The 24,962-nt window shown below is 40.7% G+C and overlaps 1 protein-coding gene across 1 annotated transcript in view; it reads right to left on the bottom strand.

Moving 5' to 3' along the window:
• Positions 1-24,962, bottom strand: part of NALCN (sodium leak channel, non-selective) — a 582,786-nt gene that overhangs the window by 87,262 nt on the left and 470,562 nt on the right. The window contains 7 exon segments of the mRNA XM_040336161.1: positions 4,275-4,368; positions 6,976-7,074; positions 9,151-9,271; positions 13,768-13,831; positions 13,834-13,873; positions 15,849-15,953; positions 16,600-16,767. Coding sequence (XP_040192095.1) covers positions 4,275-4,368; positions 6,976-7,074; positions 9,151-9,271; positions 13,768-13,831; positions 13,834-13,873; positions 15,849-15,953; positions 16,600-16,767 — 691 coding nt within the window.

Below are 24,962 nucleotides of genomic sequence, written 5' to 3'. Positions count from 1 at the left end.
ACAATAAAAGGCCCATAAATGGGCAAATAATCAGTTTTCAAGAAAGCACCCAGCCATCCAGTATTTTGTGGAAAACAGACCCAACAACATGCCTTTGAGAAATATGTTAGTTCCAAGTCATTGCAATAAAATTTTTAAAATGTAAGCAATGCAAAACGTTACTGTTAGGAGAGTGAGTCGGCCTTGTGCTCCTACCTCCGCCACCACTGCTTGGCTGCTCTTGGCAGCACTCACACCTGTGTTTCTGGACAACGAAGAGCTAGGCAACAAGTTGCCCTGTCTGCCTAGCTCTTGTCCTTGCCAGATTAGCCAGTGGCCATACACCCCTGCCTCTGGCTGCCCTACCCTGATTGACTGCACTTCTCTGGCACCTCAAATAAGGATCACAAGCCCAGTGCTTGGGGCTTGTGATATCATTGCTTGCTTCCCACCTGTATCTTTGTAAGTTCTTGTCCTTTCTACCTGTTTTGCATTTCATATTGCTGACCCATGTGGAATTACTGAATATTAATTTGGATTGCCACCTGCCTTGGACTGTTTACTGGACAAAGCTTATCTGCCAACCTTCTGGACTTATTCTTGCTGCATTCCAGGACCTCATGCTGGAACCATATACTGGATCATGCTTGCCCACAGCCTGCCTGACCTTGGCTGACACGCAGAAGCTTCTAGTGGTGCTACGGGACTCTACCCAATAAGACTCTAGCTCTGGACTACAGAAAGCTTTTTCCATCTTTCCTTGGCTTCGTTATGCACATTAATGCAATGTTTACCTGGGGGTGCCCCAAACTTTCGATCCCCACTGTAGGGGGGTGAATAGTTCTGCACATTGACTTTTTCTGTTATTTTGTTCCTATTATGTCTGAATCACAATAATAATAAAAAAAATCTTCAAAGGGGGTGTGAATACTTTTGCAAGGCACTGTACCTTAAAGTATCCTGCATAAAATCACTGTATGTAATATGTATATATATATATATATATATATATATATATATATATTATATAAATATATATATATATAGATCTATATATATATATAAAATTGTGGTGCACTGAAATGTGTGTGTAATTTTCAGATGGATTATACAAATTACTGATTCCTTTGATGTGATAGTAAACATTTTATCATGTCCTGAGGAAACAGATTTATTGTGAAATGTATCAACAAATGTTTTAATTGATAAATTGTTGATGAAAATAGTGTCACATACAGTATATTCTAATATATATATGTGGGATATTTTGAAAGTTGTATACAATAAAACGGATGATTTTTAACGGACCGTTTTCATCAGACGAACCGATCGTGTGTGGGCCCCATCGTATTTTTTATCCATCAGTGATTAAAATTATCTGATGGTTAAAAACGATAGAAAAAAACGATCGTCTGTGGCGCACGTCCATCGGTTAAAAATCCACGCATGCTCAGAATCAAGTCAATACATTGCTTGGAAGCATTGAACTTAATTTTTTCTCAGCACATCGTTGTGTTTTAAGTCACCGCGTTCTGACACAATCGTTTTTTTTTTAACTGATAGTGTGTAGGCAAGACTGATGAAAGTCAGCTTCATCGGATATCTGATGAAAAAATCCATCAGACCGTTTTCATCGGATGAAACCGATCATGTGTAAGGGCATTAGTGTTGCCTGTACAAAATCCCTTATGCTCATACAGTTTTGTAATAATTCTGCAGGTCATGTTCAAAGGAATTGTTAACAGTTCAGCTTGGATTCAGAGATATGCTCATACCCATTAAATGACCGACAGACCATAATTTTGATGCAATTGCTGGGTCATTACTGTAACTGTGAAATCTTGGAGACAGATGGCTGCAGTGGGATGTAAATAACAGCAAAGTAAAAAAAAGCTGTGGTCCTACAGTTTAGAGAATGCATTCATCTTTGTAATGTACAAATATCAGAATCTTGATATTGCAATCCAACTCTGGAAATTCTAATACTGTCATGTGACGATGTTAGACATTTCCTGAATGGCTGAAATCTCAGAATGTTAGATTGGTTACACACTACAATGAGTAAGTACATTCTCTAAACCGCAGGAAAGCCATGCACAATGCTTGAGGAAGTACATCTCTCTGAAAACCAGCACAGCCCGCAACCCAGTTGGCACTTACAATAAGTGTGAAAAGGGAGAGACATACAGGGAGGGGAAAGGTAGGGGAGGCCCACAGATAACAAAAAGGGGGAGGGAAACCGATAAGAAGGTATGGGCAAGTGAGGTAAGAGGAACAGATGAAAGAGTCTGAAAAGATACAAGGTTACCTTAGCTAACGTGTGAATGGGGAGGGGGCCATAGACCCAATATATGAATTCTACCTACCTGTGCATGCATTGCGCTCCTTTAAGCTCCATTTTCTCTCTCATGCTCACATTGTATGGAGCCATGCTGCTGATGGGTCTCAGGACAAATACAGGACATTCACTGGAGTTTGCTGTCAGGGTACAGATCTGAACCTGGGACCCCGGCGGTGTTTGGCTGTAGCGCTCCTTGCTCTGCCATCTGATATGCTGGGCAGCTCCCTGTATGATACCTTGGGCTTGGACAATCTTTCCTTGTATCTTGTTTCTGGTGAACCTTGAACTCTTTGCTCCTCCTTTGCACTTCCTGATTTAAGCCATTTATCTGCACTTTCTGCTTTACTAGATTATTGTGCTCTCTTCAGCCGATATTTTGCTCCTTGTGTACATGCAGCTCTACTTATCTTCGTTACCATTTGCTACTGACCTTTGGCTTTTACCTAGACTATGCTTTCACTTGATCCCAACCTGTAACCACTTGTTATTGACTTTTGGCTTGTTTACTAACTATGCTTCTGCTTGATCCCTACCTAACACATCTATTACCTGCTTGTTCACCTCTTGGTGGGGCAAACCTAAAGGACCGTAACCTGGCACCAGCACGCAACAAAACCCATCTCCACCATCGGGAGCTCTGGTGAATACCGGTTAGTGCTTAGAACCCGTACCTCAGGTGAACCCTACTCATGTATGTATCTTGCTGGTTGGTGTGAACCTCTCTACTGCTATAGTTACTGGTCTCCGAGCCAGACCCTTGACTGTGACATTTGCATTATATTTATGGAAGTCTTGGAAGCATTAACTGTTATATTTATGACTGTCATTAGGAACTCATACCAGCAAAACTTTAGGCAGAAGCTAATTTTTGGGGGACTGTCCCTATTTTTTGCAGAAAACCTTTTAATGCAACCTTTGTCACTATAAGGGTCAACAATCTGCATGATATCAAGATATGCAGGGGAACCAGAAGTGACCGCGTGCCTTAAACAGGCAAAGAGGACAGGTGAAAAGTAAGAAAAAGAGACTGAAAGGCAATAATCCAGACACTAGAAGAGCCCACTGGTGGTGAAAGATGCCACTTGGCGCAATGCAGACTAGAGACCCAGAATAGTAAGTGACGAGAGAAGAAAAATTCAGCAAATTATATAGGAATACTCAATAGCAAGTAGGTATCCTGAACTAGATCAGAAGTTTGCACAAAAACGCTGCCCAAAAATATCAGGACAAGAGTATATAAGTAATATCACAAGGATCATAAAAAAATGTTTCCAACAAGCAGAACATCAATACTAGAGAGAAGCCAGGTATCCAAAACAGTAGTACCCTCCCTCAAAAGACTAAACAGAGTACTTATTTTCTGCACTTAGCAGGGGCAGGAGGTGAGATAGCCTTTGTGGTAGTTTCTAGCGAAACACTGTTTGCTCTGGGAAGGGGAAAATACAAATAAATATAAATAACAAGACAAATAACTATTTCAGAGAGTTGGGGGGTGTGCTTTCATACCAAGAGTGGAAATATCTTGAATGATTTCCTTTAACAATAAAATACAAACTATGAAACCACAACTGTATCTGAAATTCCCTTTAAGTGGAAGTAAACCCATAGATTTAACAGTTTTGAAAAACATTTAGATTTTTGCCACGTGACGGGAATGTAACTAACTGTCACATTGGATGTACTCTCAACCAAACTGTCAAACTTTCCAATGGCTGGTGTCATAACTGATCACATGTGCAGAATCATGGCAGTTATAGATCAAAAAGAGGCCGAGCTGGCAGCTTCCTTGGTGGAAAATGATAGGACGGCTTACTTCCACTTTAGGGTGGTCATTGCAAATCCAAAAAAATATTTTGACACGTTACCTGTTGGTTGCACTAAAATGAACACAGACCACACACAAGGCAAAAGGCAAAAAAAACAGAGAACAGGGGATGTGAAGTTTCTTTAATACCTGGACGAGGAGGGAGGTGAAGTGGTTGAGCTATCTTGAGTCTGCTCTTTAGATCTTCCCATCTTCTTTGATCAACAGTCAGTAAAGCTGTGCCCTGAGAAACATGTGACAGGCATTTTAATGCACAATATATAAAATGAAGCAAATCTCACTTCAGCCTAACTCAGCAAAATATAGAGGTTGATACCATGAAATGCAGATTTACTTAACAGAAATTATTACAAAACATTGTAAAATAATGAGGGCAGTCGTATAAACCATATATTTTTTTTAAAACCTATGCAAATAAAAAAAAATGTCATGTAAAATTTCCAGAATTAAGGCTTAAGCTGTGGTCACAGATTATTTTCAATAAGTGTAACATTTTACAAAGAAAAAATGAATCCTAAACCTCAAATTATGTTAGCATATGCTTTTCGCTAAGACGTAACAGACATAGGGGGTTATTTACTAAAGGCAAATCCACTTTGCACTACAAGTGCAAAGTGCACTTGAAATTGCACTGAAAGTGCACTTGGAAGTGCAGTCGCTGTAAAGTGAGGGGTAGATCTGAAATGAGGGGAAGCTCTGCTGGTTTTATGTGCTAGCTAAAATGTTGTTTTTTATTTTCCTTGCATGATTAGATGATAAAATCAGCAGAGCTTTCCCATCATTTCAGAATCCTACCCCTCATATTTACAGCAGCTGCACTTCCACAAGTGCACTTTCAGTGCAATTTCAAGTGCACTTTGCACTTGTAGTGCAAAATGGATTTGCCTTTCGTAAATAACCCCCATAGTCTAATAGTGTTTATAATAGGAAATATTGTTTATAGTGAATAATTAAAAAAAGACTTGTATAGGCAATCCACCTAAATGCATCTGCAACAACTTCCACTCCCTTACTGTGAAAAAAAAATACTTTGTAAACACTTAAAGGAGTTGTAAAGATAACATTTTTTTCACCTAATGCAATCTATGCAATTAAGGTGAAAAACATTGAATGCTGCCGCCCCCCCCACCCCCCCGAGCCCCCGTTATACTTACCTGACCCCTCGAAAGTCCCGCGCAGTCCGATATCCTCTTCGCCGCTCAAGCCTGGCCGCTGATTGGCTAGAGCGGATGGATTGAGAGCAGCGCAGCCATTGGCTGGCGCTGCTGTCAATTACATCTAGTGACGCGCGCGCCGAGGGGCGGGGCCGAGTGATACAGCGAGCGGTTATGGCCGCTCGCTGTATCACGGGATCGCACCCGCAATTACTGACCACCATGCGAGCTCTCGCATGACTGTGGTTAGTAATTGCGGGGAGAACCAGAGACAGTCACCGAGGGACCCAGAAGTCGAGGATCGGGGCCACTCTGTGCAAAACGAACTGCACAGTGGAGGTAAGTATCACATGTTTGTTATTTTAAATGAAAAAAATGTTTTCCTTTAGTGACACTTTAACACTGCTGAGCTTTCCATTCAAATCTTGGTTTGCTTTCTTTGTAACAAGTATCATCAATATTTTGCTATTTCTCTTACAAGCTTTTCTCACTGAAATGATAATGCTTTGGTTTGTAGCAAACAATTTGTAAAAAAATAAATAAATAAGAACAAGCATACACTAATGATATTGAAAGGATTTTTAAGGCAACTGAATGTTTTTGAGAGAAGATAGAAGGGATAAGCAAGTTTTAAATGGTGAAATTAGAAAAATCAGAAATTAAGAAATATGTCAATTAATGACCAACATTTTCACAAATGTGACTAGAACAGTAAGGCCGCGTACACACGGTCGGACAAAACCGATGAGAATGGTCCGACGGGACCGTTTTCGATCGGTTCATCGCTGAAGTGGCCTGATGGTCTGATGATGCGTACACACCATCGTTCCAAAAACCGATCGGGTCAGAACGCGGTCACGTCAAACACACGACATGCTGAATAAAACTAAATTCAATGCTTCCAAGCATGCGTCGACTTGATCTGAGCATGCGCGGGTTTTGAACCGATGCTTTTCTGTACTAACCATCGGTTTGGTCCGATCGGGGGAGCGGTCCATCGGTTTGGTTTTGAAGCATGTTTTACAATTTTGGACCGAAGGAAAACAGACCGATGGACTATACACACCGTCGGTTTGGACCGATGAAACTGAACCTCAGTCCATTCTCACGGTTTTGTCCGACCGACCGTGTGTAACAGGGCCTTAGGCTGCTTTCACATTGGGCAGTGGAGGTGCAGTGACGGTATAGCCGCGCTATTTGTAGCGCCGCTATACCGTCGTATTTACCGCGATATTCGGGCGCTAGCGGTGCGGTATTAACCCCCGCTAGCGGCCGAAAAAGGGTTAATACCACCCGCAATGCGCCTCTGCAGAGATTTTAATGGGAAGGCGCGGTATAGGAGCAGTAAACACCCCGCTCCTATACCGCTTCCACTACTTATGTGGTTAAGTAGTACCTTATTTGATGTGATATGTATCTTTATCTTTTTATAACTTTATTAATCTTTATACCCATTCGGTTCACCTTCTTTCCACTTCTTAGGTCACCTCCTTGGTGAATCATTGGTTAGCTACTCTTGTTAGACCAGATTTCTATGCTAATAGCAAAAAGCTTAAATTGATAAAAAAAACAGCTATGAAAGAATAGTTATTCAGATTGTAGTTTTTATAACTGGCTAAGCTGACATAAAAATATCTAATGTGTTGTATTATATGTAGTGGAAACACAGATCTTACCTTGTTTTCATTGAAATTGGCAATCACCACACCAACAAAGAGAGTAAGGCCTATCATGCAACCAAGGAACACAAAAACATGGATGTATATTCCATGTATCTGTAAGAAAAGACAGATGAACACATGTTAATTAAAAATCTGCAAAGTGTAGCCAGGTGCCTGGCGAAGAATGGAGAGTGAGAGAAACACTGGCTGCAGCTGCTCTCTGAAGCTTTTGCCCTGTGATGATGAACTGGTTAGCAGTTATATCAGCAAGAAGAAGAAGCTGCTGATCAGGAAGAGTGCAATAGACTCGGGCAATATTGCACTGTGTGACCTGTAGTCCAGAGGAGAGAAACTCTACTGTAATCAAGAGCTTTTGAACTGCATTCCCCAGAGAGAGATTGCCAAGAGGAGCAGAAAGAGCATTGTTTTATCTTGCTATACAGGACATGGCTTTCTCTTGCCATGAAGCAGACCAGAGAGTGCACTTCTCTTTACAGTGTGCACCATTACTGCTGCATATTGAGAACCCGAGTGGGAAACGGAGTGCTGACAGTCAGAGTCATCTGGGTTAAGAGCAGAGAGAGGACTAATCATGAGCTACAATAATGCTGGGACTGGTGAGCTGCTGCTGTATAGATTTACTATCTGCTGCTAGAGAGACTGAAACTTTTTGGAAATGACCATATAGTCATCTAGCAACCTTTTTGTTGCATTCAGGCTTGACTGGAAACTATTCTCATGTGCGCCAATGGTACAACTGGGCCCAAACACTAGCTGACTGAAGAGTTAGGACTAAAGACTGTTCCTTTACAGCTGCTATACAGAGAGCTTCACCTATTGCTTATACCAATAGGTACCTCTCAGGGGACATTACACCATATCTTAGCCATTCTCCTTGAATGCACTCTAGACTAGTTATAGTATCAGTGGCGCTGGTGTTTTTTTTGTTTGGGGGCGGAAAACAACCATCCCCCCTCCCACTGTCTGCTGGTCCACCAGCACTCTTACCCCATCGTGGTGGGGATCAGGCTGCGGTGGGCATCTGACAGCATCTCATGTGTCTTCCTTTATTCTGAGATCACAGCGGCTTCTGTTGTGCGCCTCCTCTTGGGAGTCCAATAGGATCATCTGACCTTTTTAGCCAATCGGGAAACGAATATCAAAACCGCGCTTCCTGATTAGCGGAGAAGCGATTCGGTGTTAGAAAAGCGAATATTCATTTGCTTTTCTAACACACCTGGGTGGGCTCTGATCGCAATGTTTTGCGCTCAGAGTCTACTCTATTTTGATGCCTATTAGAGCCTATGGCTCTAATCGGGTGGTTAAAAAACACCCCCGGCGCTGTAATTCAGGCACTCGACTTCCTGAAAGGGGGTCAGACACATGAATAGGGGGTGACCGCGGCAGCTGTGTATAGATTCATGCTATGCATGAATCTGCATAGAATCATGCTATGCATGAATCTATCCATTAACCGTATAGGGGTGGCGTGGATAGAGGGGGCGGTGCACGTGGGCCCTTAATGAACGGGCCGGCCCTTGTATAGTATTATTATTTGCATATCAGTTAATCATTGTATGCACTGTTTATTGCTGACTTTGCTAGTTCATAAATGAATTCCTGTCTAGTGGTACATAACTCTTTTCTATGTTACCTTGGTATAGAGATTTTACTGTTTAGCAGACTGTGTCCGAACCTAGCTTCTATGTGTTGAGTTATGCACAAACCAACATTTATTCTAACCCATAGCAATACATTAAATTAATTTAACACTAAAATATCTTGTGTCTATTTCATGGTGCTAATTCACAGCTGAGTTAAAGGTCCCCATACTTGTGTTCTTATAAGTGCTTGCAGTAATTTTCATTGAACTCGGTAAGTCAGAGGGGCTGAGATTGTTTTTGGAGTTAAGGCACAGAACAGAGAACCCAAATTAAGAACCGACTCCCACAGGGGTAGCACTACAGTATCAACGACATTTTATATACAAAGATTTCAGACTCAGAAACAGGTCAAATGCAGTATGATTTTGAGTTACTTTTACTTGCTTTTGATTCAATTATGTGTTGATTTGACTTGTTTCGGATTGGCTTTAAACAGCCTCATTGTTACCTTGAGCAGCATTCACATTAATTGAATGGAAATAATTGCCAGTGTACACAAGCATTTTTCAATATACTGTACACTTACAGGTCCTACACGATGAATGATGACATCCCGAACTTCGACCCAGCCTTTTAAAGATAATACTTCAAACAAAGCCAGCATAGCATTTCCCACATTGTCAAAGTTAAAGTTACGGGGATTTGCCCTAGAGAGTAAAAAAAGACAATAGTTATTCAAAATTGACAAAATGAAGGAGATTTGCCCAAGAGATTAGAGAACTTTAAATTACATTTATCATGACAGAATTATACTGAATATGTTGTTTAGTAACACTTTGGGTTTAGTAACACTTTGAAGCTGGCCTATACACTGATAGACTTAAACAAGATACTTTGCTTGTTCATGGCCAGCCTTATTCCTTACATATGCAAAAAAAGTAGATAAAGCCTTGGCTTAATTAGGCTAATGAAGACCCCTTTACAATGGCTGATAGGGTATTAGTCCTCTAGGATAAAGGACTATTTATTTATAATGAGAAGATTTATGGCCTTTAATATACATCACAAAAGAGGTCTCTTGCATCTGGGAATGAATAATAGGCAACATGTTTGAAATTAAAAAAATACGCCAGTAGGCTGTATACAAAACTACAATTACTATATTTTTTTTAAACAAAGCAAAACATCAAATTTTCCTGTTAGTTAACATCTCTTATGCAGATCATTAAAATTACAGTAATTGTATTTTTATTTAAGGTCAACCAATGTTTAACAGCTGCCAAGAATAGTTCAACAGTACATATTCTTGCTCATTTTAAAGATGAACTCCAACCAAAATATCCAAAGATGTGAACTGCATGTCTGTTAAAATATCTTTAAAACTATATATATATATATATATATATATATATATATATATATATATATATATATATATATATATATATATATATATATATATATATATATATATATATATATATATATATATATATATATAGTAAAAAACATTTAATCTTATATAGGGAGTGGTATATCAGTTTATTTTTTACATCTGTTTGCCACTTGGAAGGTTTTCCTTCACTTAAATTGATTGTAAACGATCACCTAGTAAAACAATCCATTGAGTTTAAAATAAAAATGGAAGGCAAAACATTTTTGTATAGATATAAAAATACATGATAAATACCCTTTTTCCCTTTTTTATAAGTGATCACATTCTCTCTGTTCTGAGCTGCATAAGAGCTGGGGGGAGGAGAAGCAGAAGCACACTAAGCTTCCCAGTGATTAGCTATGCAGCCGGGACGTTTCAGGACAAGTCTAATCATTGAAGAGCACACTAGAGAACTACTGACCACAGTGTGCTCTCCTGCTTAGTGTGGTCAGTTTTTAGTACGAAAGCAGAGGGACTGGCAGGAACACCAGGGATTTCACATAGTGGAAGCAATACAAAAAGGACAGAATATTTTCTCATACAAGTACATGGTACATATCAGGAATATGTTGGGGTAACAAACGCTTTAATGTACTGGAGATTAAATATTGCCAGTTTTGGACAATTATCACTCAATGTTTACTCTGGTGACAGCTTAACCGTTTTGCATGTCCCTTACTTTGTGTCTTGATGACAAAAAAGAAAATGGGGGGGGGTGAATCTTTCAAATGTACATACATAATTAACAATAACATTTTAACAGAGGCTCTAATCCTTCTCCACTGTATCAAACATAAAAAAAAAGTTGTAACTTTAATTCTGTTCAGTCTTGTGATTTACTCACTTTACCATGCTGAATTCCAGCAGGTCTATCATGCTACTTTCCAGCCCATGTGTCTGGTGCATGTTAGGATCATAGTAACATGTAATACAGTAAAGTCTGATTTTCTCACAGTACTGTCATGACCACTATCAGCTTTATTTTGCTGAAGCCTACATAACTCAGGTTACATGTATTTTTACCACTACAGTAAAACCTTGGTTTGAGAGTTACTTGGTTTGAGAGTGTTTTGCAAGACAAGAATTTTTTTAAATACATTTTGACAGGATATACAAGATATGTCTTGATATACAAGTAGTGTCATGTCACAACCAAGTATAAAAGAGAAGAGAGGCACCTCTAAGTGAAGCAATATGGTTACATTTAACAAAGGTACAACATTTAGCAAACTCACATGGTTGATGATTAAAACATCTAAGTATGGAGGTATTCGGGGGTAGAGCTGTCCACATAGATCGTCCTCCTCACCGTCATCGGCATCACCCCTTCCACTCTGTGCTCCACGAGCGCTTCAAGCCTCGCTTTCAGATTGTTCTACTGCAGGGTAGGCTTCCCGTTCATGATTGCAGACTGACATCGGTGAGAGCCGGCGGTGCGGAGGACGGTCTGTGTTGACAGCTTTACCCTGGATGCCTGCATACTTAGATGTGTCTTTTTTAATCATCAACCATGTGAGTTGCTAAAATGTTGTACCTTCTTAACTTCATATGGGCTAATTCCAAACCCAGGCTACGCAGACGCCTTTTGACTCAGCCGAAACATCTAGAAGGGCTGGCCTTACCGGATCTGCGTAATTACTACGGGCGGTGCATCTTGGCAGAATCATAGATTGGAACCGTCACAGTAAGGCTAAACTTTGAGTCCAATTGGAACAGGCCCAGACAGTGGTGCCACTAAGGGGGGCCACCTGGTGCTTTGACCAACTACCTCCAACCCTGACCTCTCACCCGGTTATTGGCACCACCCTTCAGGTAGGGGCGACAAACTTACGCTCCTCTCACCTTTCTTCCGGTGAATCCCCACTTTATCCAATATTGGGAAATCCAGCCTTCCCCTCTGGGCTGGAATCAACGGAATACGCACCACTGGCATTGGCGGGGTGGAACCAGGCTTCTCACTTTCTAGTAGGCACTCAGTGGCCCTCTGTCCAAGTCCTGACTAGTGACGAGGGACGCTTCCGGCTTCTGTTTTGGAGGGCGATCCGCCTTCATCACTTTCTGCATTCGATAGCGAACCCCGGCACATTATCAGCGAGAACTCACGACATTCGAAGAATACTGCAGGGAGGAGGGAACGCTGCCCCGGGTCCTCTCTAAAAAGTATGCACTACTTAACCCCCCCCCCACACAACCTGATTTGCCTTTTCTTTCAAAAATGGGAGACGGACTTACAGTGCTCATTCACAGATTCCCAAAAACAGACGATAATTCAATTCTCACTGAAAACGTCAATATGCACAAAAATTCAGGAATTTAACTACAAGATCTTGACCAGGTGGTACTACACACCTCAGGTATTGCACAGATACTTCCCCACGGCCACGAACAAATGTTGGAGATGCCAGTCAGAGGTGGGAACACTTCTCCATATCTTCTGGTCCTGCCCCCCGCTTACAACACTTTTGCACGACAGTTAAAACGGTCACCCAGAAGTTCACCGACCATGTAATCGGTGACAACCCTGCCTTTTTTTCTGCTTCACGCTACCTCAATACCGGCACAGAGTTCCAAAAAATCAATCATTAGACACCTACTGAACGCACCCAAATCCTGTATCCCCCTCAGATGGAAAAAAAGTCCTCCCCCGTCAGTGGGAATGTGGATGCGCAGGGTGGAGGATATAAAAAAAATTGGAAGATTTGGTTCTCACGGCCCAAAACAAACAGGAGAGGCACTCTGAGGCGTGGAGGCTCTGGAACATTTTCATCTTCCCTGATGAAGGATCGGCCCTACTCAATTCTTAATCTGGCAAGGGGGTACAGCCATGAGGGCTGTTGCGACTAGAGACGCGTTTACAACCCTGGGTCAACCCTCTTTCCCCTCCCTCCCCATCCCTTCTTCTCCCTCCTCCCCCTATCTCCCCTTGTCTGTTTCTTTCCCTCCTGTCTATCTTTCTATATATTTTTAATTAAGGTGTTATGAGTATTGGACGGCTGGTAGACGTGACAGGGTGACACCCCCCCACTTGAAGACTCTAGAATAATGCGAAAACACCTGAGGGGGGCGCTGAACAGATGGCTAGGAGCTTTAAGTTCAGAGCCTCCCATGTTGGGTTATCTCCACCAGACTAAACGTCCAGCTGTGTCTGAGATGAATATGTGTGAACTTCGTATGTTACATTTTAATCGTACGGTAATGTTTTTATTGTATGTATGTTTCTATAAAATAAAATAAAAAATTATATTTGAAAAAAAATGTTGTACCTTCATTAAATGTAACCATATTTCTCCACTTAGAGGCACCTCTCTTCTCTTTTATACTCTGTAGCTCCTGATGGATTTTGCCTCCAATCCCCTTCCATTTGTGGATGGACATTTTATGGTAATACAACCTAGTCACATTGCTATAATCTTTTTATATGGACTATAAACTGAAGGACCTATGATTAAATGGTTGTGGAATGAATCATCTGAGTTTCCATTATTTCTTATGGGGAAATGCTTTGTATTACAAGCAAGTTTCTGGAACAAATTTTGCTCGCAATCCAAGGTTTTACTGTAGCAGCATATCTAAGATACAGTTTTGAACAAATCATTTAATACTATTTATTGTGAGTTTCAAGCTAATCCCTGAAGTGGACAATAAATAATTCAGTTGCACTCTGTATAAAGATATATTACACAAACATAAATTCAACATCTTTAAACATTGCTATGCGCATTGTTTAATTGTTTACACAGCTAAGAGTAGTTTACAAAAAAAGCTTACCAGACTCTTGGAACCCAGAATCCTGGCTTCTTTTCATCTGGTTTCAATTTCAAATTTAAATTTTGGAGACACTGACATTAATCCTAAATATTCCATGGCATTTTTCCTAAGAAGAAAGAGAAGAGAAACAGACACATTGAATACAGCTGTAGCTTATGCTTTCAACTCCAAATGCAAATAGAATTCCCATTTTTAGAAATATAAAGAAACAATACTCTTCTACTCTTCTTTCTATTATCAAACATATGCTGCCACTTATATAGGAATAGTATATTCCCTTTTCAGATAGTAAATACAGAAGCTGCAATTGCAGCAAGTAGGTTAGAGGTCATTTGAAGTCTGACCGTTGCCGATCTATTAAAGTATATGTAAAATCAAATAGTTTTATACTTTTTGGAAATAACCTAAAAAACACACGTAAAGCTTTTTTGTGCACCTGTGGGCAAGATTCATGAGGTGAGGGTACATTTTCCAATCGGGCATTTGTTCAGTGACAACTATATAAGAGGGGAATTCCCTTCACTTTGAGTAAAATTTGCCTCATTTTCTATAAAGAAATATATTTTGGCCCAAGCCACATCTGAAACATGATGTGACTTGAGCACGATTCATTGCAATATTGTATGCATGTTAATTGGTTAAAGAAATTATATCTTTATTGGAGTTTTTGATACATTGTATGTATATTTACATTTTCTATATAATAGTTAATGTTGCTCTACTTTGCCATATCGGGTCCTGAAGAAGCAGTGTTATTGGCGAAACGATGACCTAGCAGATCTGGTTACCAGAAGGATACATTTCTACAAGTGCTGTTATATGTCTTGATACTTACATCTATAGGATCTTCCGGTACCTAAGTAAGTGTATTTTGCAACATTTATCCGTTTATCAATTTTAGGCTGTTTTGCCTCTGTTTTTATAAATTTTGTACAATAAAGACAATATTTAAAATATTTGATGTCTCCTATGTTGATGTCTCCTATGTAGTCCAGCTAGTTAGGCAGGTTTCGGCATATCTTGCCCTGCAGCCTTTTTGTATTGCCTCATTTTCTGTTTCATCCACACAACAAGCAGTGAAGGGAAATCTCCCTAAAGGCAGTTAAATATAAGCTGAAAAAAGTTTGCTTACTTTTTCCAAAATTAAAATGAAACATTTTGGCTCCACATACACTTAAATTGTCTGATCTCAAAGTTTTTATCCTATCATTTGAGTGTGGGCTGTGTTAAGTCAGTTGACTTCTGTGACTTCAGACCTCCTGGGGCTGGCAGGTGCAGAAAAAATAAAGTATAGTAAAGCTGCGAAAGAAAGATATTTAATGAGGATGCCTGAACAGTTATAATTACTAAGAAAATTCAAGTTTCTGCATAAACTAAATCTTGACAGGTAAGGGTTGGATTTTGTGTGAAAACACAGCTGACTTCCTGTATCTATGGGTACTGTAATAACAATACTTTTTGACCCATCAGAGAAATGTTATCTACCAGTAATCAGTTCCTAAGTAGTGCATAGGCTTGTATGTCTAATCATTTACTATATCCAGTCCTCACTGGCTGAATCTGTTTCTTTTTTCTGTTTCTTTTTTCCCCCCAACAGATCCTTGGTATTAAGGCCTCTTTCACACTTATACGATCTGAAAGTCACACAACTTTGACGTGACTTGAAGCAATGCCTGTGTAATCTTGAGATCTATGGACCTCAAGTCGCATCAACGTCAGACCAAAATCACTGCAACTTGAAGTCGCACAGATATGAATGTTACTCATTAGAAATCATGGGGTACTTTGCAGTCCCAAGTCGCAGGACAAGTCGCAGAAGTGTGAAAGGGGCCTAGGAATTTCTCCTCTGACCTATCAATTTTCCTAAAGAATGTGATCAATGAGATCTTTGTAGTGATATAAATGCTGTAAGATCCAAACAGTGGTAGGATTTGTTAGAGAAGGTGAGTAGAAGTTGGAAGAAAACAGGTGAGTAAATTTAGGTAAATGCACTAGAAAAAGGTGAATTGTAGTTCTAGTACATCATTGTACCTTCCCTTGTGAGTGGAAAACCTGACACTTTTATTTTCTATAATACTCACCCGGGTATCAATAGTTGGATCATTGCACTTTGCAAGCTTCCCTGCAAATAGCTGGACACCAAAGCTGGCAAATACCAGCATCAATGTAAGTAACAGAATAGACACCTGCAAACATAAGGAAAAATTTTTTATTAAAGAAGTTAAAACTTGATGAAACTGCACATGTTATATGGAATGAATTACAATCTTAAAATAGATAAAATATTTGATATCGTTTTGTTATCTCAGCTTTCTTTCCCCCCCTGCCCACCTCACTTCTTTCACCCCCCCCCCCGTCATGCTTTTCTGCTCTTCTTAACGTTTTCACACCCCTCTTTCTTTTTCACTCACCTTCTCTCTTTTTCAATCCCCCCTCTCTTTTTTGCTTACGCTCTCTCCCTTTTCACTCACCCTCGCTCAATTTTTTTTAATGGACTCTCCCACTCTCCTTCCCTTCTTCTTCTTCTCTCTCTTTTTTGCTCTCCCTCCTTTATTTTTACTCCCCCCTCTCTGTTGCTTCAAATATTGGTTCCTTTAATTTGAGTTAGGAGTCGGCAACCTGATATCACAAATAATTTTATAACAGAACAACAAAAATAGCATTTATTACAACACAAATGTGCTGTCCAAATAATCAACATGTGCCTCTAAGTAGACCACTATAGACGAATCATTCAGTTATGCAAAAGAACTATGACTACTTAAATAAAACACTTGATGTAACAGTAGTCCCATTTTATAAACAGCCTTGTGGCAAATTGTTTTAACATACCAAAAATATTTCCTTGAATCCGCTAAAGAGCTCACGTACAACTTTCCTCATCTGGGGGACCAGCTTGAATATGCGGAGAGGTCTCAGGCATCGCAGTACCATTAAAAGCTGCGTTCCAGACTTTGCGGGAACATTGTATGGCATCCAGCAAAGAAAGATCAAGCTGACCTTAACATTCGAAAAAGTATAATGAGTAATAAGCTCTAAGAACAATGCTACGTCTGATGGTTTAGGTTATTATTTTCATGTCTGTTTTCGAGTATGAAGATTATAAGCCAAATAAGAAAACATATTGCAAACTTTCTATTTAGTACTTGTTTACTTGTGCTCATGAATTGAATGCTACATATTTCATAATGTCAAGCAATAAAAGGGTGAAAGCTACTGCAGAATATTGAGGCAAATGTAACATGCTTTAATGGCAAATAAACATAAAAATCATGCTGGCTTCTACAATGTATAAAACAAGAACTTGTAAAAATGTAGAAAAATGTTAAGACTAACAACATTAGAACTAAATCTTTACAATGAGAACAAGTTTATTAAAGACATAGATCATAGGTCGGCAACCCACGGCCAATGAGCCGCACTCAGCCTGCCACCGCTAAATGTCCGGCCCGTCAGTGCCTGTAATTAACTCACGGGCACCCGGCCCATGGACATTTTCCATGCTGTGCAATGAAGAGGGATATCATAATGAAGAGCGGTGGTATCACAGGGCTGGATGGGGTCGGGAACCGTTGGAGTTACATTTTTATATTACACAGCAGGTGATTGGTTGCTGGGCAATCCTAGCAACTAATCACGAGCCTGTTAATGTGAAAAGTTAACCAGCAGTTCCTGCCCCCATCCAGCCCTGTGATATCGATCTCTGCTCTGCTCACTGTACACCTGTGTAAGGTAGGAGTTCTACCTACAGAGTGTGTGTGTGTGTGTGGGGGGGGGGGGTGGAGGGGGACAGAGGACACTATGGTGGGTACAGAGGACACTATGGTGGGTACAGAGGATACTCTGGGGGTAAAGAGGACACTATGGTGCTGACAGAGGACACTATGGGGGTACAGAGGACACTACAGTGCAGGGGGTGCAAGGGACAGAGGACACTGCTTTGGGGGCACAGAAAATATTCTATGGGTAGAGGGGGCAGAGAACACTATGGAAGTGATGCGAAGGGGGACAGAGGAGACTGCTATGGGGTACTGAAAACACTGCAATGGGAAGGGACCCTATTAGGGACTCCATCACCCCTGGGGACAGGGACCCCATCATACCTGGGGATAGGGAACCCTTCTCAGCTGGGGACAGGGCCCCCAGTCACGACTGGGGACAGGGACCCCATCACCCGTAGTAACAGGAAACCCCTATCCAGACCATGCTGGCTGGCAGGGCTGGCGTCAGCCACCCTTGGGTGCCAGGATGGGGGAGGGGCAGTAAAATCTGAATTTAAAGGGACACTAAAGGTTCCCATTTAAAAAAATAAAATAACAAACATGTTATACTTACCTCCACTGTGCAGCTCGTTTTGCACACAGTGGCCCCGATCCTGGTCTTCTGGGGTGCCTCAGCGGCTGTCTCGGCTCCTCCCCACAAGAACTAACCCCCTTTATGGGAGCGCCGCCTCATTGGATGTGATTGACAGCAGCGCAAGCCAATGGCTGCGCTGCTATCAATCCATCCAATCTAGCCAATCAACGGCCAGGATGAGTGGAGAAGAGGACATCGGGGGCGCGCGCAGCAGGTGAACGGGCTCAGGTAAGTAAAGCATAGGATGCATTAAGGTGAAAAAAAAAACTAACCCTTACAACCCCTTTAAAACACTACAAGGATTTGGCCTTAAATCACGAATGATGAGATGGATAGGGGCTTTGTACTCGGACCCTACGGCACAAATCCAAGTAAATGGGACTCTATCAGAGACATTTAAGCTATACAACGGGACACGTCAGGGATGCCCACTCTCCCCCCTATTATTTGTGTTATCTTTAGAACCCCTCTTAACCTCCATAAGAAAGAACCGAGAAATAAATGGCATCAAGGTAGGAAAGCAAGAGCATAAGATAGCTGCTTATGCAGACGATATTATGCTATTCATAGCCAACCCTAGACAATCACTCCCAAAGGTTATGGAAGAATTGGATGAATATGGAAAGATTTCTGATTTTAAAATAAATTTGGAAAAAACAGAGATATTAAATATAGACACACCCCTAAAAGATAAAAGATAATTAAAAGCACTCTTCCCCTTTGTGTGGAGAGAAAGGGGACTGAAATATCTAGGAGTCTACCTATCAGCAATAACAACAGAATTATATCAAGATAACTATATTCCCCTATTGAACAAAATTAAACAAGATCTGAAGGGATACCGGGCATACAGATTGTCATGGCTAGGAAGGATAAATGTAATTAAAATGATGACACTTCCGAAATTTTTGTATATCTTCCAGAGCCTGCCAATCTGTATCCCCGGGGCATATTTTATTTTTTTTTTTATAATTCTTTATTTTATATATCTTTTTCTTTTATCATATACAGAAAATAAAATACAGCCATTTCAATTTCCTCAATGACATATCAACCATGTTTAACATTAACTAAATATCTCACATTCCATATTTGGAATATCTGCATTTTATATCATATCAATTTTTCCTTTCCTTAATTGTAGTGCATTCTTTTACCTATTCTTACTACCCTCCACTACAATCTTCGAGAGAGCATCTTTACCATCAAAGAGCAATAGTTTCCCCCCCACCCCCCCCCCCACAAAAAGAAAAAACAAAAAACAGAAACAACACAAAAAAATAAAAAAATAAAAAAATAAAAAGGGAACAGATTCTCCCCCCTCTCTCCAGCCCCTCCCGCCCCCTCTAGTTATCACAACCCCCATATTCAATATATGGGGTCCAAGTCCTCAAATACTCCTCCTCTCGCTCCCTGAGTCCCATAGTAAGATTTTCCATTTTTTCGGGGCATATTTTAGAACCTTGAGAAGTCTAATACAAAAATTTGTCTGGAAGGAGAAAGGAAGTCGTATATCATATAAAGTAATGAGTAGATCAAGAGAAAATGGGGGGGTACTACTTCCAGACCCCCAAAAATATTATGAAGCAGCGATAATAAAAAGATTTATAGACTGGGTTCATAATACATCACATAAGAAATGGGTATCCCTAGAAGAGAACATGAGTAAAATTAAGCTGGGTCAGATTATTTGGATCCCGAAAAAATATAGAGATCTTCCTAAGGCATCTGCTCCAATTACAATAAAAACACTAAAGGTATGGGATAAAGTAACTAAGGAGATAAAGGGACAATACAATAGCCCATTGATGCCCTTAATGGGAAATGATTACTTCCCACCGGGGAAAAATAATAAACTTTATTTAAAGTGGACCCACTCGGATAGATTGAGACTAAGGGATATTTTAAAGGGGAATAGGATATGCCAGTTAGAAGAACTACGAGAGAAATACGGAACTTCTCAATGGGATAGCTGGAGATATATGCAGCTCCAACATTTTACTGAATCCCTTCCAAAGCCGCTACGAGGTATGGAAAGATTAAATCCATGGGAGAGATTGATAGATCAAGGAGGGGGGAATGGAAAAGGGATGATCTCTAAAATATATAGGCTGCTGATATCTTCCAATGAGGAGGGGCCAATACACCCTCTGGAAAAATGGGAGACTGAACTAAAACAAAAAGTCCCAGAAAGATTGAAAAGGAGGGTTATGGACTATGTTCACTCCACCTCAAGAGACGCAAAGGTGAAAGAAATGAACTATAATCTACTGACTAAGTGGTACTATGTGCCTACTAAACTGCATAAAATAAATTGTGATACATCGTCCTTATGTTGAAGGGAATGTGGAGAAGAAGGAAATCATGCTCATATATGGTGGCAATGCAGATTTATTCAAACATATTGGGTGGAGGTACTAGGCCTAATAAAACAGATAGAAGGGAAGGAGATAGGACTGGATCCTTGGAAATGTTTATTTCACGCTATGGAAGGCCAGAGGAAAGAATATAGAGCATCCCTCACCCCATATCTCTTAAATGCAGCAAAAGCATCAATTCAGAGAAAATGGAGAATTAAGGATCCACCAAAGATAAGAGACTGGCTTAGAGAGGTAGATAAAATGAGAGTAATGGAGGAGTTAATAAGCTATCAAGAAGAGACAGAAATAAGATTCCAAGAAATCTGGGGGAAATGGATAGACTTTAAGCAGTCACAGATATATATGAGGATTATTGGGAGAGAAGAAAGTATGCAGGATGATACCTAGAAAGGGATTTTATCTCTGTCCCCACCCCTCCCCCTCCCCCTCCCCTTTTTCTTCCCCTTTTTTTCCCCCTCACACAATATGAAGTGATAGATGGTCCACCATCTCACTTCCTTAACACATTTATGGACACGATAAGAGACACATATATATAAAGGAATACGTCAGGTGCAGAGGGGGAGCATGTACAGACTATACGGAAGTACATGGAAAAAACCCTTGGCCCCTGATTCTTCCCCTTTTTTTTTTTTTTTTTGCACTTTTTCATTTTTTACTTTTTTCACCCTTTTTAATTTTTTTTTTTTGGGGGGGCCTGAGGGGCTTATTGGAGGGGGGGGGGAGGAGAGGGTAATACGCTCCTAGCTTAAAGGACAGCACTATAGAGGTTGTAGCGTAAGGTTGGACCTAGCCCTGTACCCACACAAATGTTGTTTTTGTAATGTGGTAATATGTAGTCTGTACATGTTCTTGTTATATGTATGAAGAACTTGTGAATTTTATAATGATTGCTGAATTTCTTTTTAAAGAATGTATGTAAAGTTTTTCTATTTTATGTGAAAACAATAAAAATAATTTAAACACAACCCCTTTAAGCGGAAAGAGATTGATGACCATTGACACAGATAGACATGGTAATAAGCATAGTAAATCTAAAATAACATTATATTTTATATATTTTATTTATTTCTAGGAAAGTAGTGTTTCAAAGCTGGGAAATTCAAACTGAACATGTGAAGAAAATCTATAAGCATAGACTACATTTAATGGAACTTAGTAGATCCTGAGAAACTGGAAGCTAAAGCTATATGCAAGTCCAAATGTACAGTAAACCTCATTAAAGTTGTACTTATTCCTACCTCCTATCGGCACCCTTTGTGAGGTTCTCTGTTGGGAAACGAAGCAAGCAAGCACACTAATGATTCAACAGGGAGTCTTTGCAAATGAAAGAGTTTGGGTAAAAACCTGATTTTGAAAAAGTTTGAGATTTGACCGGTAGAGAACATGAGGGCAAATCAGAATGTTACAGTTGTCAATAGTGATGGACGAACATCTGACCGGACGGTTCGCGAACGCTAACCGCGAACTTTCGCAAATTTTCGCGAACCACAAGTTCGCAGCGGGCCCCATTGACTTTAATGGCAGACGAACATTAAAAACCTGCAGGTCCTATTTGCAGCCACAAAATACTTACTAGCTGTGCACAAATAGTCCCACAACATGGACACTGACCTACCAGAAGTATTAAGCGAAAAACCGGATACAGAAGTGCCGGCCATTACAAGCCCCAAAAATTAGCCGATAGGCGTTCACCTGACAGCAAACAACTTTGTATTCTGTGGCTGGAGGTACATTAAGCTATTCACCGGATACAGAAGTAAGTGTCGGCCATTGCATTGCACGATGGTCACTTTCACTCTCCCTCATCTTCCTTCTCCCCACTCTCTTTTTATTTACCCCTGTGTTGTCACTTTTATGTATTTTTTTGTTTGGTGTAGCACGTTTGTCACAGTGTGATTAGTAGGGTATAGGTCCTCGGGCCTGCCTTTAACGTCTTGGGAGTGGGTGGACATGGCCTTCTGGCTTAGTTCGCCTGCTCTCATGGGGTCTCCCTTCGAGGAGCTCCACCTAGTACTTGGGTGGGTCTGTTTCGGCCCCCCATTACAGGCCCCAAAAATTAGCCCACAGGCGTTCACCTGACAGCAAACAACTTTGTATTCTGTGACTGGAGGTATATTTAGCTATTCACCAGATACAGAAGTAAGTGTAGGCCAGTACAGGCCCCAAAAATTAGCCCACAGGCGTTCACCTGAATTTGAATCAAACATGGTCTACTGGTCACATGCAGGGACGGACTGACCATTGGGGCTCTCAGGCACTGCCCGAGGGCCCCATGCCACTAGGGGACCCCATCAGGGTTGCCAGGCTCAATAAAACCAGGGACAGTATGTAAAACTTAGTTTTTTTACATCTGTCCCTGCTTTTGATGTAAAAATCCTGAGATTTTAGCTGGCCCGCCTCTACACTGCCTCCTGGCATGGTGGCCATCTGTAAGCCCAGGGGCCTCATAATCTTTTATTGCCCGAGGGTTCCATGAGTTTTTAGTCCGCCCCTGGTCGCATGTGTTAAATTCCTCCGAGATCCATGCCTCATTCATTTTTAGAAATGTGAGGTAGTCAACACTGTTGTGAGCTAGGCGAAAGATAAAAAGTAAATTGTAAGTGTATTATACCCCTATATACTGCACACCAAATAGTACACCTATACCAGTCCTTTAAAGGACTTTTGTGGACCTGTCAGGTAACGATTTGTGTCACTACAGTCTGTCCCTTCTCCCCACACAGCAACCTGTCCCTACCCTGACAAAAAGTATATAAGTGTATTACACCCCTATATACTGCACACCAAATGGTACACCTATACCAGTCCTTGAAAGGACTTTTGTGGACCTGTTAGGTAACGATTTGTGTCATTACAGTCTGTCCCTGCTCCGCACACAGCAACCTCTCCCTACACTGACAAACAGCAGAATGTAAAATGCCCACCAGATCAGGTCTATTTATAAGTTAGGGGGGTATGTCCATGTGCTGAAATATCTCAATTGGCTGTCCTGTACCACCTGATGGATGTGTCATGGGTCAAAGTTCCTCTCAATGTAAAATGGCGGACCGCCGCAAATATCGCCAGATGTCTGCCTGTTCGGTCGACCGCGAACAAGCAAAGTTTGCCGCGAAACGACCGCCGGGCGAACCGCCAGGCCATCTCTAGTTGTCAAATGGCCAGGTAAGGGGAAAAGTTTTTATGAAGACACTAGTTCCAGTGATATTTCTCTAATATGGGATTTGCCCTGACTTTGAAGAGATTTGCTATTCTGAGTTTAATGCCTTGTACACACGATCGCATTTTCCATCGGGATAAACTCCGACGGATTTTTCAGATGGAATTTCATTCAAGCTGTCTTGCATACACACTGTCACACCAAATTCCGAGCGTCAATAATGCAGTGACGTACAACACTACGAAGAGCCAATAAAAATTAAGTTCAATGCTTCCGAGCATATGTGTTGACTTGATTCTGAGATTGCGTGTTTTTTTCTCCGTCGGAGTTCCCTACAGACGAACGGAATTTCCGCTAGAATTTTTTCCGTTGGAAAAAATAAGAACATGTTCTCTTTCTAAATTTGATGGGGCTCACACACAGTTGGAATATCCAATGAAAAAATTCCGTCAGACTTTTTCCATCGGAAATTTCGATCGTGTGTATGCGGCATAAGAGCTATATGCGCCTCATGATTCTTTATATTCAACACTTCTGGGAGTGTCCCTTGCTGTGTGGAGTGATTCCTTCTGCAAACACCTATGATACGACCTGCATCAAAGTAAGAGGCGGCAGGAGGAATTGCATTGCACAGCAGAGGACTTGGCTTCTGACATACTCAAAAGTGTCAGAAGTGTAAAGGACAGTGCTCTACAAAGGTGCAAACAGTGAAGGAACCAGTGGTAGAACTGATAGGCATAACGCCCCTTCTTTTGCTGGTCCTGGTTTTACATTTTCTTTTAGCCAAGTAACATAGTTAAGTTGGAGCAAAGGTCAATTTACACATGATTTTTAACATTACTGAGTAATTAGCATCTACAAAGGATTTATTTCTCTTATAATAAGGTTTCTTTCAATATGCTTCTGTCATTCTGGCTGAGTACCACCCTGCTTGTGACTGGGTAAAGAAGGAGCAGCAACACAGTTAGGAGGTCAACTCCTTGTTCTCCCCATCAATCAGTCAGCTTCTTGTATATTGTACAATGTGTAAAGCCTGGCTGGCTTGCAGTGTTGCTCCTTTCTCTCCCAATCTAAATCCTGGTCTTCAGGGAACTACTGTACAAGAGGCTAATATTAGGCTAAATAGGAATATTTTATATATTTTAAATCTGCCCACACTGAATAAATCATACATAATTAAGCTCCAAGTAACGGAGAGTCTAGTAAGGTTTAAACATGTGTCTACTACATTAGAGCAAGATATATTTAGCTTTAAGAAATACTTGAAGTGCACCTGTACTGTATGTACAACTGCCTTG

Source organism: Rana temporaria, chromosome 2 (assembly GCF_905171775.1).
Source record: "Rana temporaria chromosome 2, aRanTem1.1, whole genome shotgun sequence".
In the NCBI taxonomy this organism is placed as follows: Eukaryota; Metazoa; Chordata; class Amphibia; order Anura; family Ranidae; genus Rana; species Rana temporaria.
The sequence above is the reverse complement of the archived record's forward strand: the minus strand, read 5'-3'. Positions and strand labels throughout refer to the sequence as shown.